The sequence below is a fragment of the Bubalus bubalis genome, chromosome 1, assembly GCF_019923935.1.
Source record: "Bubalus bubalis isolate 160015118507 breed Murrah chromosome 1, NDDB_SH_1, whole genome shotgun sequence".
Lineage (NCBI taxonomy): Eukaryota > Metazoa > Chordata > Mammalia > Artiodactyla > Bovidae > Bubalus > Bubalus bubalis.
Window position 1 is genome coordinate 90107261 of NC_059157.1, and position 19521 is coordinate 90126781.

Genomic DNA, 19521 nt, shown 5'->3' on the forward strand with positions numbered 1-19521 from the left:
GCAGCAGCAACTGTACCAGAGGACAGAGTATTGCTTTTCCCTTCTCTTTTATTTCTGGTTTATCTGAAGCTTGCTTTAGCCTTGGCACTGACAATCTTTTCCCCTCCCACTGGGAGGAGAGAACAAAACCCTAAGGCATCATCTAGGTTGCAACTGCAATTTTTAATCTTGTCACTTTAGCTACCATTGCCAAAAGCAATCAATACTTTCAATGAGCAGATTCTCCTGGACTTACCTGTATCATTTTGAAATTCCATAGTTAATCTTTACCTTTTACAACAGACATCATCTCTGCTGATGTTTCATACCACAGATGACTAGGTAGCCAGTTTGCATCAAAAGTTTATTATGATGTCCCCTTTATCCTTTTTCCAGACACTGCTTTAGCCATATTTCAGTGAGTTGGGGTTGTTTTAGTGAATCCCACTTTTGACACCAACTGCCACCCCCTAGTTCAGGGATTTGCTGGAATAATCCACAAGACTCGTCACATAGTTGTACTTGTGGATAAAATTTATTGCACTGAGAGGATATAGAATCAGAAAGGTAAAGACATATTGGGTGAAGTCTGAAGGATACCAGGAATAAGCCTCCAAAATTCCCTTTCCATTTCACTCCCATAAGATGTGCTTAATTTTACCAGCAGTTAAGTGTGAAATAACATGTGTGAAACATTGTTCAATTGCTCATTAAAGACTTAATGCCCAGGGTTTTTACTGGGTACTGGTCATGTAGGCAGCTTCCTGTGAACTGAGTGTCTGTGGTCCTCCAAGGTTCTTGTGTTAAAGCTTGATCCATATTGTGAGAGATGTATTTGGAGATGGAGCCTTTTGGAAGATAAGTAGATCCTGAGGGTGGAGTCTTGGGAATGGGATTAGTTCCTTTGTGATAATTTTATATGTCAATTTTACTGGCTATGGGGGCACCTACACTAAACATTATTTTGGGGGATATCTGTGAGGATGTTTCTAGATAAGATTAGCATTTGAATCAGTGGGCTCAGTAAAGTAAATTGGCCATTGTGGGTGGGCATCATACAATCAGTTGAGGACTGGCATAGAACAGAAGGCAAATGAAGGTGAAATTCACCCTTTTTTTCTTTCCTTACTGCTTGAACTGAGCTATCTCATCTCATCTTCTCTGTACTTGGACTGGGACTTACATCCTTGCTTTCCGTGGAGGCCCTTGGACTCATATTGAATTACACCACTTGCTTTCTTGGGTCTCCAGCTAGCAGACTGGCAGATTGTGAGGTTTCTGGTCTATAATTGCACGAACCAATTCCTCATAATAAATTCATATATGTGTGTGTGTGTGTGTGTGTATAAACAGATACATTTTTTCTGCACATTTCCAATATCTGAATTGTTTTTGCCTGTAAGGCATTAAGGGCTTCCCAGGTAGCATTAGTGGTAAAGAAACTGCCTGTCAAGATAGGAGATGCAAGAGACTGAGGTTCAGTTCCTGAGTTGGGAAAATACCCTGGAGTAGGAAATGGCAACCCACTCCAGTATTCTTGCCTGGAAAAATCTCAGGGACAGAGGAGCCTCAGGGACTACAGTCCCTAGGGTCACAAATGGTTGGATACGACTGAGTGACTGAGCACATAGGGTGTAAAGGGGAGAGCTCTCTGGTGGCTCAGCTGGTAAAGAATCCGCCTGCAATGCAGGAGGCCCTGGTTCAATTCCTGGGTCAGGACGATCCCCTGGAGAAGGGATAGGCCACCCACTCCAGTATGCTTGGGCTTCCCTGGTGACTCAGTTGGTAAAGAATTCACCTGCAATGTGGGAGACCTGGGTTCAATCCCTGGGTTGGGAAGATCCCCTGGAGAAGGGAAAGGCTACCCACTCCAGTATTCTGGCCTGGAGAATTCCATGGATTGTATAGTCCATGGGGTCACAAAGAGTCTGACTCGACTGAATGACTTTCACACTCAGAAGTGCAAGAGACAGATATTATTCAAAGAGGTTTTAAGATGAAGTCCTATTTCCTTTTCCCTACAATACTTTGAAGTAATTAGATATTATCTGCTCTGGGTTCTCCACCCCCTGCCCAGATTTTTTTTTTTTTTTTTCAGAAATTGGAAGAAAACACAGTTTTGTCTTAAGGGAAACAGAAAAAAAGAAAGTCCATCCATTGTCATCTTTTGTGGACAAACCTGGTTCTGTTTCCCCAAGGAAAATTATCTGATTTCTTTCTTTAATGACAGAGACAACCAACAGTGATGACATAGGATTATATATTTTCCTTTCTCGTCTGGGTCACTGAGAAGCCAGGCTTCCTCCATTCTTTAATAAAAATATTACAAAGTAACAAGCATGAACCCTATAATTTAAAGCAAAAAATAAAAATATAAGCCATCTTGTGCATTGGTTACTTTCCCTTAGTAAGGTAAGTTGTAGAACAGTACTCTAGGAACATTGGTTACAGTTAAGTCAATTTTTACAGCTCAAGGAAGAAACTTTATACGCAATATGTCCAAGAACGCTTCTATTTATAAATATAAAATTTATCAAAAATTTCTTGGAATACTGGCAGAACTGTGGAGAGAACCTGGGCTTACTTCTAGCTTCAAACTTGGCTATGCTGCTCAGAAGTAATTTCACCTTGGGAAAGTGATAATCTATGAATTAAATTTCCTCATCTATAAAATATGATGAAAATACCCCAAGCACAGGGTTGTTAATAATGAAAATAACATATGTAAGATACTTGACTCCATACCTGGCACAGAGTAGGAGCTCAATAAATGTAATATTCTCCTTACCTTGGGGAAGAAAAAGCCTACTAAGAGAGACTCTAATGTTCATAGAAGCTCTATTAATAACAGCCCCAAATGGAAACAACCCAAATATGACAGCCCCAAAAGACCATCAATAGTAGACTGAATTTTTAAAAAGTTGGAGAATCATACTATACAATACTATGTAGCATGAACTACTGTTACTATAAAAGCGAGGACACTAACATAATGTTGTGACACAGAATAATACATACTATATAATTCCATTGAAAAGTCAAAAACAGGCAAAATTAATCTACAGTGATAGAGGTCAGAAATCTTAACCTTTTGGAGGGAGATGAGATTAGAATGGGAAAAGAGGGAGACTGCCAGGGTGCTGGGAATGTCTTCACCTGAATAGTTGTGGTCATTACAGGGGTATATGTGTGTACAAATTCATCAGACCGTACGCTTAAGATTTGCACATTGCATATGTATATCCTTTACCTTTGTACATGTATAAATAGCACATCAAAAAAAACCCTTCTTTTTGCCCCAGGAGCTAGATTTTATATCAGTATCAAATTTATTTTTTAGGAGTATCTGGCTCTAGATATGACATACCAATAGCCGGCTATCTTGCAGGCTGCGGTCTGTCCCTTGTAAGTGGCCCCGTTTTAGAGCTGGCCTGGAGCTGACAGGCATGTTATGAGGGTCGTGCTCTATCACCATTGACAGCTGGAGAGGCCATCACATGCCATCAGCAACAAAGCACAGGGAAAACCAGGCAGTGGACTGTGCTTCCCACCCTTCGGCTGCGAGGCAGAACCCCAGCAATGGAAGGATTAAAAAGCCTCTCAATTTAAAAAGACAGGGGGAGGGGAGGGGAATGTGGGCTGCACAATTTATAAATAGACATTACCAGAGGCTGCCTGATTGTGAAGTGGTTGTTTAGTAAATCTTTCTCCTTTAAGGATTCCATTATCAGAGACCATTTGAAAACATCAGTTTCGTTTTGTCACTTGGGGAGATCCTGGGTTTCATCGAGTCAGCCCTGTTGGGTGATATTTCTCTCTGCTAGATTTAGGGACGGGCCTTGGATATTCTGAAGCGCCTTTACATGGAGCACAAAGATGATGATGATGATGATGATGATGTGTCTTTTGCCAAATGGATGAGCAGCTTCTGGGGTCACAGCTGGATAGAGGAGGATGAGCGAGGACTCCGGGACCGCCGTGGATCACAAGACGCCAGTTACAGGAAAAGCTCCCTGCCCTGCCCAGTGAGTTGTTACAATGGAACCAGGGGAGAACCAAACTAGGGGAGGGGGCTTTCTCTTCTATTTTTTTGAGGGTCCTATGATACAAAGTTTTCTTTGGTTGAAATGAGTACTTCCAAACCTTTTTTTATACTCACAAAAAATCCCTTTTATCATTTAATCTTGTCCTCCAAGGGACCTGATTTTCATCTATTAAGTAATGATTCCTTCATTTTTAGCAACCTAAGATATGTTTAACTGCTACTCAGAGCTCCTGATAAGCCTGGGATAATCCTATTGAGAGGTAATATAATTCAAGCCAAAGGAAAGAAACCTGATGTTATAGTCTGTGTAGCACTGGTGTGGATCACTGTTTGATTTCCAGCAGTCTTTTTGAAATACTGAAAATAGCTCCACTATTTGGTGGCATCTAAGGAACTGGGGATTCTACTTAATAAGTCACTACCCCTGATCAATTTGATGTACTCTTTCTTCTGGTTCTCATTTAGTTTCCTGGTGGGAGAGAAAGCCAACATTCTACCACCCTCAGCACTGTTTTTCCATGGCTAGGCAGGGGACAGGAGAGCTCTTGAGAGGGAAATGGGTGGACCTGACCAGGTGTGGACTCGGCAGTGGGTACACGTGCACTTAGAATTCCAGCTACCAGAGAATATATCTCCAACCCCCTGCTATGCTAACTCCAGAACCAAATAAGTTTCAGGGGTGATGTTATTTTATTTTTGGCTCTGAAGTTCCCAGAAGCATAATGTATGTGAAGTATATTAAAGCATGTAAAGCAGTCTTATACTCCAAATGATCAGCAAGTTTGAGGAATGAGACCTCTTTGAGACACAAATATTTGAAAATAGTTCTCTTAAAAAGCATAATCAGGGACCAAGGGAGCATTTCAACATTTCACTGAACTCCAGGTTCTTTAAGTGAAAAAAGACAGAGGTTGCACTGGATGATCTACAAGAACCCTTCTAGTCTCACTTTCCATAATTCTGTTATAAAATAAACCCTTGCTTATTATGCTCATGTTTTAATCTTTTATGGCCCACACTGAGGGAGGTATTCATAATGTGTGAACCAGGAATATGACTAGTGTTTAGCCAAACAGCGAGAACCAGGGAGAAACAAAGAGAAAAAAAATGAGGTTCACTGTTTATCACAACAGCCCTTTGGAGCCACCAAAATATGAAAACAAATAAACATGACATAAAATAATAGTTTCTTGAATAGATTTTAGCATTTATTAGACTTTAAAAACTAGGATGATCTACCCTATTTAGAGAGTCCACTTGTAGGTTGCAATGTTGTTTGCCTTAAACTATTGGAGAATAGCAGAATTTCTGTGTATAACATTTCTAAAGAGGATCCATCTATCTTTTCCTGCTTATACTGGCTTTGGGCATCTGCCCGAGTTAACCTGTTTCGATTCTCCGAGTTGACAATTCCATAATTAGCAGACTAGCATGCAGAAAGCATGTGTTTATTTAAGGAAACAAAAGCATGGGCGAAACATGACGACCTAACTGAGTAGAGAAAGCATGAAACACAGAGCGCAGATTGGGAGACCCCGGGCAAAAGAGGCAGAGTCCCGGAGAATGGAGGGCCTGATTCCTCATCCCTCCTCACACAATGCCTGTATTTCTGAAGTGAATCTGTAGTTGGATACTTAACTTTTCCTGACTCTAAAATGTGCTCAAATTTTTCTTACTTTGGAGATATGAGAACAATTAGGTTTTCAAGTTTTGTGTTTTGCTTTGAGCTCAGAAACAACTTAAAATAAAAAAAGCTTACTCTTAGCCTTATCTTTTTTTTTTTTTTTCTCTCCCCACTGCTCCACTCAAAGGCTTCTCCCTTGTTGCAACCTGTTAGTAGCCTACATCCATCAGTTTTATATTCATGCGAAGAATTTTCCCCTTCTTTCCTATTTGCATGTGGTTTCCACTATGGGTCTTCAGCCTCACGATTCTTGCAAAACCATAGTGATGGAACATTAAATCATCACACATATTTATCGAACACCGACTGTGCGCCAGTTGTTGTTCAAGGCACAATAGGATTACAGGGGAAAAGAAGACATATATGGCGTCTGTGCTTGTGGCGTGTCCAAGCTGGTGGAAAATACAAATTTGGCAGAAAGAATGAGGTAGACAAGGTATAAAGCTTGCTCCATCTTAGAGAACACTGCTACTTTTGGCTTCTCCTGGTAGTAGAAGAGAGGAAACAAGTCCATGGAGCATTATGGTAAAAGCTCCCCTGTAGAATTGTCACTGATGCCTGAAATTTATTACAAATTTCTTAGATTATAGAGAACACACACTACTTTTTGACAAGACTCATTATAATCTGTGATTGCTGATTTAAATCAAGTTAAAAATCTAACTTTACTGTTCTGAGGTACTTGTGTGAAAAAAAAAATTTTTTTTTCGTCTCTCTCATTATTGAACAAATCTTCCTCCCTCCATTGTCACATGAGTACAAACTTGAAGTAGAAAAATCTCCATATCCCTTATTTATTCTACTCACTGAAAGTGAATTTTAAGTAGTTGATTTGACTTTCTAGTCATCTTCAGATTAATGTGGTTCTCTTAGCTTTGTTCTACACAGTTAGGGCCTAGTGGAAGTGAGGATTATGTTGAATGATAGACCTCTTCAAGGGGGAACTGAGTTCCCTGGCCTTGGGCTTTCTCAGTGCTTCTTCGATGCTCACATAGGCACAACATGTGCTGGTCCACTTCATATCATTTGAGGGGGTTCAAAATAAACCTCTTACCTATCTGTACCCCAAGGGATTTTTTTTTTCTTTTTAAAAACAATCACCTTTAACCAATTTTATATTCTGTCTTTATAGTCTTAATTTAAAACTGCCGAAGTGAAATGAAGTGAAAGTCGCTCAGTCAGGTCCGATTCTTTGTGACCCCTTGGACTGTATCCCACCAGGCTCCTCTGTCCATGGAGTTCTCCAGGCCAGAATACTGGAGTGGGTAACTGTTCCCTTCTCCAGAGGCTCTTCCCAACCCAGAGATCGAACTCAGGTTTTCCGTATTGCAGGCAGATTCTTTACCATCTGAGCCACCAGGGAAGCCCAAGAATACTGGAGTGGGTAGCCTATCCCTTCTCCAGCAGATCTTCCTAACCCAGGAATTGAGCCAGGATCTCCTGCATTAAGGCAGATTCTTTCCCAGCTGAGCTACCAGGGAAGAAAACTGTAGAATATATATCTAATTTTAACTTTTTTGACTGACTGACCTAAGGGTTGTTACACACTCTCACCATTGTAGTATCTCACTTCAGTGGTGGTTCTCCAGCAGTTGCTCACTACAGGGGTAGGGTGGGCCTTGGCCCCCTTAGAGGATTTCTCACACCTGAAACGAAGGGGATGCCCTAAAGTTTTGTGACTAATGTGGTTCCTTGTTTTTCAGCTTAAATTTGTATTCCATTTCAAGAGGAGACAAACTTGATCCAAAGAAATTAGTAATAAATTTCAGGCATCAGTGACAGTTCTACAGGGGAGCATTTATCATTAATGTTCCCTGGACTTGTTTCCTCTCTTCTACTATCAATAGAGGCCAAGATAGAGGAGTTTCTGGGAAGGCAGCAGAGTGGAGTAAGAGTGAGGGCTCTGAGGTGCCTCCCAGTGTCTACTGCTGGCTGCATAACCTCCCTCTGTCTCAGAGGCCGTCTTTGTGAATGGGATCGATGAAAACAGTGCATACATCATGCAGGTGTTCTTAGGATTCAGTGAGTAGTGTGTGCAGTGTGCTTAGAACAGTGCCTGGGACCGAGTAAGCACTTTTTCTCCCCCTCTCTATCCCACCTCCTCTCCCTCCTCCTCCTCTTTTTCCTTATGTGTCAGAGTTTAAATTGTCTTTTAGTTTCCCTAAAGGAGGTCCAGTGGATGGTATCGACCTACCATTTTACCAGTTGAACCTTTTTTTCCTGATGCTGTTTCTGTATAATGCTAATTGACTAATTTATAAATCTCTTGGCTCTGTTGATAGGCAGTTAATATTCCTCACATAAAATTCATTTAGACTATTTCCTAAAGACCGACAAATTATTATTACTTTTGTAATAAGATTTTGTATAAACTGGTACATTGTTTAAAGCCATGTTTCACTTAGAAATAGAATGAACTTGTTGCTGTTGTTGAAGGTACAAGTTTGGGATTATTAATCTGATTAAGGGGTTTCCCAGGTGGCTCAGAGGTAAAGAATCAGCCTGCCAAGCAGGAAATGCAGATTTGATCCTTGGGTTGGGAAGATCCCCTGGAGAAGGAAATGACAACCCACTCCAGTATTCTTGCCTGGAAAATCTTATAGACAGAGGAGCCTGGCAGGTTCCATTCTGTGGGGTCACAGAGTCAGACATGACTTAGTCACTAAACAACAACAACTACAATAATCCAAGGAAGAGACATCTTATGCTTAAGCATTTAGCTCTCCATAAAGTCACTAGTCATGTAAGTCTTAGGCAAGTTTCTTAGCCAAACCAAGATTCATTTTCCTCATCTGTGAAAGGGGAAGAATGACTCCCTTGTAGGATTTGTTCAGAGATTAGAGATAAGGCCTGGTCCCCAGAGAGCCTGATACACACAGTGCACTAAGATTCAACATGGGTCTTAATTATCTCAACACCTGGATCTTTTCCCCAATTATTTCTCATCATGCTCAGGTGCTTGCATTTACTCAGAGGGCAGGAGGGGTACAATTGAAGGGTGATTATAATTACACCCAGAATAAAAAACTTCAAGTAGTTCTTGGAGTGAAGGTGTTACATAACTATATTTTCAAAAGGCAAGAACCTATGGCTTGGAGTCAAGAGTGCATAGGATTTTTTTTGGAGAGAAATGGTTTTCTGGCATCCCTGTGAGAAATAGCAAGGTTGTTCAGAGCACTCTTTTCTAGTCAGAGCACTATTAACTCCTGGGAGTGCTCCAACAAGTCCATGCCTGCTGCAGGCTTTGTAGCCTGGGAGCCGGGGAGCCCAGGTCATGAGCTCAGAGTGTGGGGGATCCCATGCCTCACACGAGGACCTGCGTCACAGCACAGGAGATAGATGGATAAGGTTGATCCATGGACGTGGAAGTGACATTCCACACCTTGAAAAAAAAAAAAAAAGCTTTTTAGGGCATTGATTCAAGTCTTTGTGGGGGAAATTGCATTAGAAGGGCATATAAAATTCCAAAAGTAGAGCTTGCTTACTAAGAAAACATTTTTAAAAGTGGGAAAATTTCCATGTAACCAATTAGAGTGCTTTTTATGTGTGTGTGTTTATTTATTTGTAATCAAAGGATAATTGCTTTACAGTATTATGTTGGTTTCTGCATTTGAATCAGCCGTAGGTATACATGTTTCCCCTCCCTCTTGAACCTCCCTTCTGCCTCCCTCCCCATCCCACCCCTCTAGGTTGTCACCAAGCCCCAGTTTGAGTTCCCTGAGACATACACAAATTCCCATTGGCTATCTATTTTACATATGGTAATATATGTTTCTATGTTACCAGTTAGAGTGCTTTTAAAGCTTGTTTCTCACAAGCTTCCGCACCTAAACAGACTAACTGGAAATTTCATCTGACATAAGGAGATATTAAGGGTACACTTTATTTACATTGTGATGGAAACCCTTGCCATTTTTTTTTATGCCTATCAATGGAAAAGAACATTTGTACAAACACATACATTTCACTCCCAGTCTCACATCTTTTAAATTTTATTTTTTAAGATTTTTGATGTGATAAGAACATGTAACATGAGATTTATCCTGTTTGGCAGATTTTTAAGTGCACGATACAGTATTGTTACCTTTAGGCACAAGGTTGTACCGCAGAACTCTAGAACTTACTATTTATTTATTTAGTTTGGCTGCGCCGTGAAGCATGTGGAATCTCAGTCCTCTTGACAAAGGGTGCTACCACGCCCCCTGCAGGGGAAGCGTGGCCTCTGAACCAGCGCACTGAAATGTTATACCTGCTAATTAGCAACTGCCCCAGCCCTTGGCACCCACCATTCTAGTCCTTCCTTCTAGGAGCTTGACCATTTCGGATGTTATATAAGTGGAATCATGAAGTATTTGTCCTTCTGTGTCCCAGTCTCAATTTTTTAGCGTATTATTATTCTTTTTTTACTGACAATATAAGTGGTCAGTACAGAAAACATCTATAGAAAACGTCTACTCCCTGTGTTTTCACGTGGTCTCTCCTCCATATGAGTATGTCCCTGGTGTCTCTCAATTTCTTCCTCTTATAAGAACACTAGTTAGAGTGGATTAGGGCCACCCTGATGGCCTCATTTTAAGTTAATTTTTAAAGGCCCTACCCCCAAATACAGTCACATTGTGAGCTATTCACATGGGGCTTCAATATGTGAATTTGGTGGGGCAGGTTGTGGGGGAAGGGATGACACAATTCAGCCCATGTGCAATGAGGACCTTATTTTAAGCCTTTTGATTCATATTGTCAACAGCTTTCCAAGAAAGCTGTATCCATTTATAGTCCTGCTACCAGCAAGGAATGACAGTGCCTATCCCCTTGCACTCTTGCTAGTGTTAGTATTATTAAAAAACAAACAAACAAACAAACACAAAAAAAAAACCTTTTTTTTGCTAACCCAAAAGGCAAAATTGGTTGTCATTTCATTTTAACATAATTTTGACTACTAATAAGCCTAAACAGTTTTCACCACTTGGTATTTCTTTTTCTTTCATTCTTTATACTTTTATTCATTGAATGTATATTTAATAAACTCATGCTGTGAAGGCAGCAAAGTGCTGTGTACTGAGTTTCTAGGAGAGAATGTTACGTAGCCCTTGACACGTGGACCACACAGTCTACTGGAGAAGAGAGACGTGTAACAGAATCAACCAGAAGATCAACGACAGTTGTGAAAAGCGTCATGAAGAAGTATAAGACCTCAGGGAGAGTGTCTAACAGTGCTTCAGGGGCCTGGACCAATCAAGGGGGTAGGCAAGGCTTTTTGGGGGGTGTGGTTTCCACTGTGAGTGAAGTGCGATTAGCTGGTGATGAAGTGAAGGGGTGGGGTCACAGCCAGAGAGGACCTCTTGTGAAAATGCCTGTGCTGGCTAGGAGCAAGTGAGCTGCAGGAAGCGACCAGCGAGGCTGCGTCCATGAGGAGGTGAGGGTGGTGCAAGATGAAGTGTGATGGGGTATGTTTGTTGCAGTTGTTTTAACTATGCTGGGTGCTGTGGGGAAAGTGAAATAAAGTGAGTAAGAGTGAACCCAGGATAGCTCCAACTAGGAAGGAGGCTGCTACTGTAATCTGGGCGAAAGGTAATGATGACTTGGATTAGGGTAGTAACGGTGGCACTGGAAAAAAGTGAGTGGTTTTCAGAGACACTTGAGAGGTGGATCCTACTGACTTGGCAATTGGATGTGGAAGGTGGCCCAAGCAACCAGGTGAATGGCGATGCCTTTTCTAAATTGAGGGGCACTTGAGAAGCAGGTCTGGGGAGGAGAGGCAATGAGTTCGAATTTGGACGGATCAGGTTGTGTGCCTATGGGAAACCAAGAAGAGAAGTTTTGAGCGGGCAGAAGCTCAGGGGAGAAGTCAGTATAAATGAGGAAACTAGGGTATAGATAGAAATTGAAGTCTGGGGGTAAGACATTTAGGGAGACAGTGTTAAGTGAGAAAGCAAAGGAAGGGAGGGAGGACTGGTTTAGAGCGCTTGGGACTCCAACAGTTGTGAGCAGACAGAAGGGAGAAGTGAGCAAACCTCTAAAACGCAGTGGCAGAAAGGTGAAGGGAAACCAAGAAGGTGCCATGGCAGAAGGCGAGAGAAAGACTGTTTCAGAATGGCTCCCTAGGCACCTGGGTTGGAGGTTACATGGAGGACGAAAGGCTAAAACATGCACAGCATTTGGCAACATGGGGACCAATATCCTAACTAACATGTGGCTGCAAAAGCTGGATTGGAGTGGTTTGGAGAGTAAGAGAAATTAGGACAGCAAATGTCACAATTCTTTCAAAAGTTTGGCTTCTCAGAACTCTGTCTTTTGATCATTTTCCAGTTGTTGATCATCTTCTGTTGCTGTCATTGTGTTACCTGACCTCTATGTTTGTATGTATATGTGAATATACTTATTTATCTTCAGAGTATTTATTCAATATTAGTAAAATGTAGCAAATATTTTGGTTTTTTTTGGCCCACTGCATAATTTTGTGTTGTTTTCATGTATATTAGCTTTACTTATGTAATTAAATTAATTTTTTTTCCTTTTGACTTCTTCTATTGTTCTCTGCTCTTAGAAATTCCTTCTCCATACAGAAATCACACAACTATTCATCTTTGTATTATTTTTTTTAATGTTTATGGCTTCTTTAAAATTTTCATTTGATTATTTTGAAATTTTTTTTTTACATGTCAGTTTAAGGCTTGGGACACTTGATTATACCACCCTAATGATACAGAAGCAACAAAGCTAATCTTGGGATATTTAATGTTTTGACCAATTGACTCCACTGCCTCATTGCTGTAGAAAGGTCCTACTGATCAAGAAGATAAAATTTCAGTTCAACATGAGATTCCTTTGGTTAGTAATCTATGGACATTCTGTCTCTGTGCTAATATTGTGCAGTCTCTTTATATTGTAACATTTTTTATTCTGTATTCCCAGTTTCCTGTACTTCCCAGAATGATGTCATCTGCCAGCCATCCTAGAAGGTATTCTTATGAGGACCAGGGATTTCGATGCCACACTCATGTGCGGGATCACAGAAAGTGCTCAGGGGATGGGTCATTCAAGGAGCCATTAATGGAATCAAAAGGAAGATCCCATTCCAAAATTCAGTCATTTTCACACTCCTTTGAACAGCAACTGTGCTTTAGAACCAAACGTTCCGTCTCTTTGGTATGTAACAGAGTTATTGAATATTTAAGCTGTCTTAAAAAAGGAAACTCAAAGGGTTCATACTCTCCCAGTTTGAGGAGAACAAATCTAGCTTCTTATTTACAGTTTGGCATTGAGATCTTTCAGAGAAGGCAGTGGCACCCCACTCCAGTACTCTTGCCTGGAAAATCCCATGGACGGAGGAGCCTGGTGGGCTGCAATCCATGGGGTTGCAAAGAGTCGGACACAACTGAGCGACTTCACTTTCACTTTTCACTTTCATGCATTGGAGAAGGAAATGGCAACACACTCCAGTGTTCTTGCCTGGAGAATCCCAGGGACGGGGGAGCCTGGTAGGCTGACGTCTCTGGGGTCGCACAGAGTCGGATACGACTGAAGCGACTTAGCAGCAGCAGCAGCATTGAGATCTTTGGAAAATGACACCTGTTTTAGATAGCCCAGATGTACATATAGGTTTTAAATTATTATTATTTAAAGACATTGGGTGTAGGAAGAATTCCTGAAGAAGTACTGGTTGGAATGTTTTGTTACCAATGTCCTCTAGTTCTTTGAGACTGTTCCTATCACCCTTATTACAAATAATTGTGATTTGTTCTCCTTTCGCTATCTGAAAAAGAAAAAGCTGTCCCTAATGCTCTTGTCCTCCCCTATGTAATCTGGTAGGAAATAGTTTGTTATGGCGTTGTGCCCCCTGTATCTTTAAAAAGCACACGGAAGGAACTCTCTGGACACCATGGAGAGCAGGAGCGGGAGTGGTCACAGTGGCCTCTTGGGAATCCAAGTGAGGCATAAGGGAAACAGGCAGGAAACGGGGGGAGGACTAGAAGCACCACTGATGATGCCGAAACTGATACATAAAGTCCCAAACTAGAGGCCAGTTAATTGGAGGTTAGTTTTTCAACTTTGCAATGTGTTCACTGAGCAGCCTTGAGCAGCATACTTCTTTTTTGGTGGGTCTTTGATTTTGGTTTTATTTTGCAAAAGAAGAGTAACGATAATGTTTCTGCCATGTAGTAGATGGAGCGAACAAGTAAGGCTAGATCCACCTGGATCTTGAGCTGCGCTTTGTGACTGGCTGGGGAAGACACTCAGGGGCTTCCTACCTCATGGTCCCCCGAGCTCGGTGCTTTCTGCCTAGCTGTGACGGCTGCTGGGATTGTCACTGTGCATCTTTGCCTCACGGTGGCACTTCACTTTTGTCGCAGTGACCTTGTGTGTCTATGACTCCCCTTGAGTAAGTGCTGTCTCTACGGGATCAAAAAAGGAATAAGGAAGGAAGAATAGTGAACAGCGGTCACTTTCTGTGTCTAAACCTTATTAAAGGTTTCTATTTTGTCTTTTTTTTTTTAATACTTTTTTTTTTAGATATGCTTTCAGACTTAGAACAAGGTTGCAAGAATAGTGCCAAGACTACACCTTTCACCTAGATTCCCTCTAAACGTGAACATATTATCCCATTTACATTTACTCTCTTTTTCCTTCCCACCCCCGAACAAGGGCACAAGGATATAAATATAGTATGGTAATTAAACTCAGGAAATGAACACCAACAGAATATCTTATCTATTGGCCTTATTCCTATTTTTCCAGTTGTCCCAATAGTATTTTTTATATCAAGATTCCAGATCATGTGTTACAACTGATTTTCATGTCCCTTTAAGCTATTTTATTTCTGCAGCAATGCCTGAGTCTTTATCTTTCATAAGACTGGCTGGTTATGTTTTAGAATGAAGCTCAGTTTGAAATCATCTGATATTTCCTCATGATTAGATTCACATTATGAGCTTTTGGCAGGAATAAAATATTTTTTCACATCTGTTTCAAAACTGCTTGTTAAAGTCATTAATTATATTAATCAGGGAACTGACTTGCTTTAAATTCTTTCTAGAGTAAGGAAGGATATAAATGTGTTTTGAAAAAAAATTTAATCAGAACAATTCTTTGTTGATTCTGTTGGCCACAGAAAAAATTCATATCACATGTTTACATAAGTGTGTAAATGTGAAATCAATTTTCTTACTTAAAGAGATGTCATTACCTTATCCTTAAAATATAATAATGTTTGTTTCATTCATTTCTCAAGTTCTTCCTTTTGAGTGCCAAGATAACCAAGGCAGCCTTTTCAACTTTTTTGACTCAAGAACTCTGTTCATAGTTGTATATAGTTGGCCCTTCATGTCCTTGGGTTCTGTACTTGTGAACTTGAGCATCCATGCATCTTGGTACCCGTGGGTGGTTTTGGAACCAGTCCCCTTGAGGATACTGAGGGACAACTGTATAATAACCTATAAACCTGCTAGGAATTTACAAAATCATTAAAATGCTTTTCATATTATGTGATCAATATATATGATAAATAATTTTAAATTAAATATTTTAAATTTTATATTACTTTTATATTATACAATTTTTCTTCATTCCAAATAAAATAATTTTGAAAATGCATACTTTAAAACATTTTTCTGTGTAACAATTGATGCGATTTTCTGAAACTAACTAACTACATTAAAAAGCGTGATTTGTCAGCAAATCTAAAAATGATGTATATTGCCTTTTATTTGGGGGCCAAATGTATACTACTATGTAGATTTAAATTTTACATCTTTTAACATCAAGAAGAGCCAGAAAACTGCTTTTGTGATCTGTTCATGACCAATAACATTAAAGTTTTTCCGTTTGATATTGAAAAACTCAACTGGCATTTAAAAATAATTTTTCTCACTTTGTTTCTAAGTGATAAGATAAGAAAAAAATATTTCAGGTCATTATTATGAGCAGTTTTCACATAGTCTTTATTCTCAATGAGGGAAAAGCCAAATTGCAAATAATCATCACTATATTTTCTCTATTTTATACTGTTCTTATAAGGATTAGAGACATTCCTGGCTGCTAAATATGAATTATGAGCAGATTGATGGATTTAATACAAGTGCTGGACCTAATGAAAATAATCTGGAGGCACATTTACAGGGCTAGTACAATTTTTAAGCCCCTCTTAACCTGTATCTCAGCATCATCATTTGTTTTGCTTTCTGATTTTGACTAGCGGACCATTATAGATAGAAATGAAATAATCTCAGTATGAAAACAATTTAACACTGTACAGAGGATAACACCCCCTCAGTAACCAGATCCCCATAGCTCACCCTGCTGGGCTAGTCATGACCTTGCTCATCTGAGTGTTACTGCTTATGTTCACCTCATAGGCACTCAGGAGTTCTGCAGCATTTCCAATTCAAGTGGACAATGGGGGAATAATGATTTTTTTTATTTAAAAAACTGAAGTGTAAATAGATACCATCACCACATTTATCAATACTAGTCTTTTGTAAGTAATTCCTTTGAAACTAACCCTCTGACCATGGAAACCAAAGAAGCACACCTCTCCCCTTGCCCCCAGTCTCCACACAGTTCCCTATCACATCACCCTATTTATAGTTACCATTACATTTATAACTACCTGTTATTTTTTTATTTCCTTTCAGGCTTATTGGTTGATTGTCTCCCTCCGCCTAGGTGTAGAATCTAAGAAGTAGGGTCTCTAGTCTAGTTGGTGTCATATCGCCCCATCCTAGAACAACAGTCTGTGTTCGTTCATTTGATCATTGAATGCAGACCCCTGGGCAACTTGTTGGGGAATGTTCGTGTGGTTGAATGTCATTCTTGACACGTCATTCTTTACCTAGTCCTTATCTGAAAACTTAGTGCAAGCCCTTAGTGACCGTGAGGAGGTTAGAATCATTCAATGTATGATTCCCTTGCCACATTCTTTTTCAAAAAGTACCAGAAGAGTATTAATTTCACTGTGAAATCACATCCCTTTGTATCTTAGAGGCAAAGTCATGTGCAGGCTGAGTTTCCTCCACAGACCATCTGCTGGTGCCCAAGGCCCCTCTTCCTTTATTTATGACTAAAGCTTTAGCAACACCCTTAGGCTTGTGCTAATTTATTACTAAAAACTAAGATGTGAAAGTCTCCTAAATGATTAGAGTTTCCTACATTTCTGATAATTAGGAAAAATGTTGAATGTTGTCAGCTATCTACCCTTTTCCAATCCTTCTTTATCAGGGACCTGAGAGCAGAAAGGAGAGAAATGAGAGAGAACGCCGGTTTCTGGAAGTGAGGTCTTGCAAGAAAGTGGAGGAAAAAAGGAGCTCTAGGAAGGAAGAGCGTGGAGAAGCGTACCTGCCCACCTTGTCTGAAAAAGCGCTCAAATAACCCTTTGCTTCCACACCACAACTACCGACGCTGCTGTGTTTTTTGAGCCCCAATTCACCAGACCCAGGAACGGTACCTGTAAGAGGGTCTGCAGATGCTGAGTGACTCAGGTGGGTGGTTGATTCAGCTGCTCCCCAAGACAGCTTGCTTCATACCCCACCTGCTTTTCAGAGTATGATCTGTTCTGTTGGCCTTTTAGGGGAATAGAAAGAATAAAAGGTATTTTAATAGAATAAAATTATTCTTGAAAATGTAAAGAGAGATATTTAAAGAGCCACCCACACATCTTCACCAACCCTTCTTCCACATCAGCCTCACAAATAATCTTAAATAAAAGTCATTGGTGTGACTCGAACTCCTTACTAGAAGTTATTAAATAAGTATGTCTAATGGCCATTATTTAATGAGAACTGGTAATTAAAGGTGCCAGGTACTATGCGGAGAGTTTGAAAGCATGACCTGAAATAGTCCTCACCACTCCCAAGGTGGGGTGTAGTCTTTTCACTTGTTGGCAGAGGAAACTGGAGTTTAGGAAAGTTCTGTCTTTCACTGCTGAGGTGGTAATCAGAGTTAGGGCCAGAGCTCAGCTCATTCTGACTCATGTTCCTAACCTGAGGCAGGACATCTTTTTCCCTTTGGCAGAGGGTCCTGACTTAGTCTGTGTGTGATTTGCTTGTAAATGGGTAGAGGTGAATGAGAAAAGCAGGACTTGGAAATGGGTTATAGTTTTGATGATGAGAACTTTTAAGATTTACTCTCTTAGCAACTTTCAAATATACAATACAGTATTGTTGACTATCGTCACCTTGCTGTACATTACACCTCATGACTTATTTGAAACATATGGAATGCTTCGCACAGATCTGCACGTCACCCTTACACACGCGCTGTGCTAATCTTCTGTGTGTCCAGAGAAGTTCCAATGTTACTGTATGTGCTGTTGAAGCAGGGACTTTTTATTCTTTTTCCAGCTTTATTGAAGTATAATTGATGAATAAATTTGTATATATTTAAATTGTTCAGCATGATGATCGACGTGTATGTATTTGACATTCTTTGTGAAACCATCACCACAGTCAGGTTAATTAAACACGTTGAGCCCATATTCTATTTTTTTTCCCTAGGAGGAGAGATAGTTGAAATCTCCCTATTTATTCTTTTTTTAAAATTAAAAAAAATTTTACTTGGAGGATAATTGCTTAACAACGTTGTGTTGGTTTCTGCCATATAACAATGTGAATCAGCCATAAGTGTATATTATATATATATATATGTCCCCTCCTCTTGAAGCTCCCTCCGCTCCCCATCCCACCCCTCTGGGCTGTCACAGAACACTGGATTTGTGCTCCCTGTGTCATACAGCAACTTCCCACTGGCTCTCTGTTTTCCATATGGTAATGTATAGGTTTCAATGCCACCCTCTCAAATCCGTCCCACCCTTTTCTTCCACTGCTGTGTCCATAATCATAAATCTGTTCTCTACATCTGGGTCTCTATTCCTGCCCCCTTTTTATTCTTTATCTCTGTCTTGGATCTTTAAATGCCCAAGGGTAGCAAGAATCTCTATTTTGTAAAGATCTCCCAGAACTATACCACAACTGATTGCTTATGTAAGAACAAACTAGCTTTGGCATAGTTAGTAAAAAGAAAGAAAAAGAGAAGAGGAAAACAGTGAAATAAAAGTAAAATATTGATGATCATTAACTTGCATTCTTTCAATTCATACAACTTGTACCTTCACCATTTTGGGTTGATACTTTCATGTAGCCTCCCAATGATGCTTTTTCACACAAGTACAAGATGACTTCAATCTAGTACCTGGTGTGTTTGCTACCAAGGTGGAGAATGGGACCTGACCTGCCTTCGAGGTTTGTGTTCTGCTGTAGTTGTGGGGAAAATACTGGTTTCCCCACCTTTGCTTTGGGTACTTTTCAGTCTTGCTAACCAAATTTTAGAAGTGGGGATGATCTATGCATTGCTGTGGCCCCAACATAAAGGTCTGGGGAGAAGTGGCCCACCCATGGGAAGGAGAAATACCTGGAGTTCTCGGGTCGCGTCGGCTGGCTGACTGAGAGAGTAGCCACCTTCCACTCCAGCCAGGATACGTGTGAAGGTTCTTCCCCTTCAAGGATGATGATACCTGCAAAAATCAGAATTAGGAATTTTATTCTATATTTTATCAAATTGAAGGAAAGTCCATTTTCAGCACACTTTCAGGACCATTGTACATGGAAAAGGGAGGACTCTCTGAATATGACTTTGCCTATTTATTGCCTTTTTAAAATTTGTTTTAAAATAAAACAACACTTGTCATAATAAAGATATAAAAGAAAGAGAATAAAAATTAAAAATTCTTATTATACTTACTCAGAGATATACTTTATTTTCTGTCTTTTCAGAATATTATCCATGTGCACAGATACACACAACTTATGTCCAAACATTAACT

At 40.1% G+C, this 19521-nt stretch overlaps 1 protein-coding gene across 9 annotated transcripts in view; it reads left to right on the top strand.

Moving 5' to 3' along the window:
* The window catches only part of LNP1 (leukemia NUP98 fusion partner 1), a 40516-nt gene extending 22419 nt beyond the window's left edge, over positions 1-18097 (top strand). For 6 of the 9 annotated variants that reach the window (XM_006058737.4, XM_006058739.4, XM_025282629.3 and 3 more), the window contains 3 exons: positions 3804-4004; positions 12621-12854; positions 16923-18097. In XM_006058737.4, the coding sequence (XP_006058799.2) occupies positions 3843-4004; positions 12621-12854; positions 16923-17072 (546 nt within the window). In that variant the 5' untranslated portion in view covers positions 3804-3842 and the 3' untranslated portion in view covers positions 17073-18097. The remainder of the gene's footprint in view (positions 1-3803; positions 4005-12620; positions 12855-16922) is intronic. The other 3 variants (XM_044940961.2, XM_025282595.3, XM_025282605.3) reach the window with 1 other exon arrangement.
* Positions 18098-19521: the final 1424 nt, after the last annotated feature.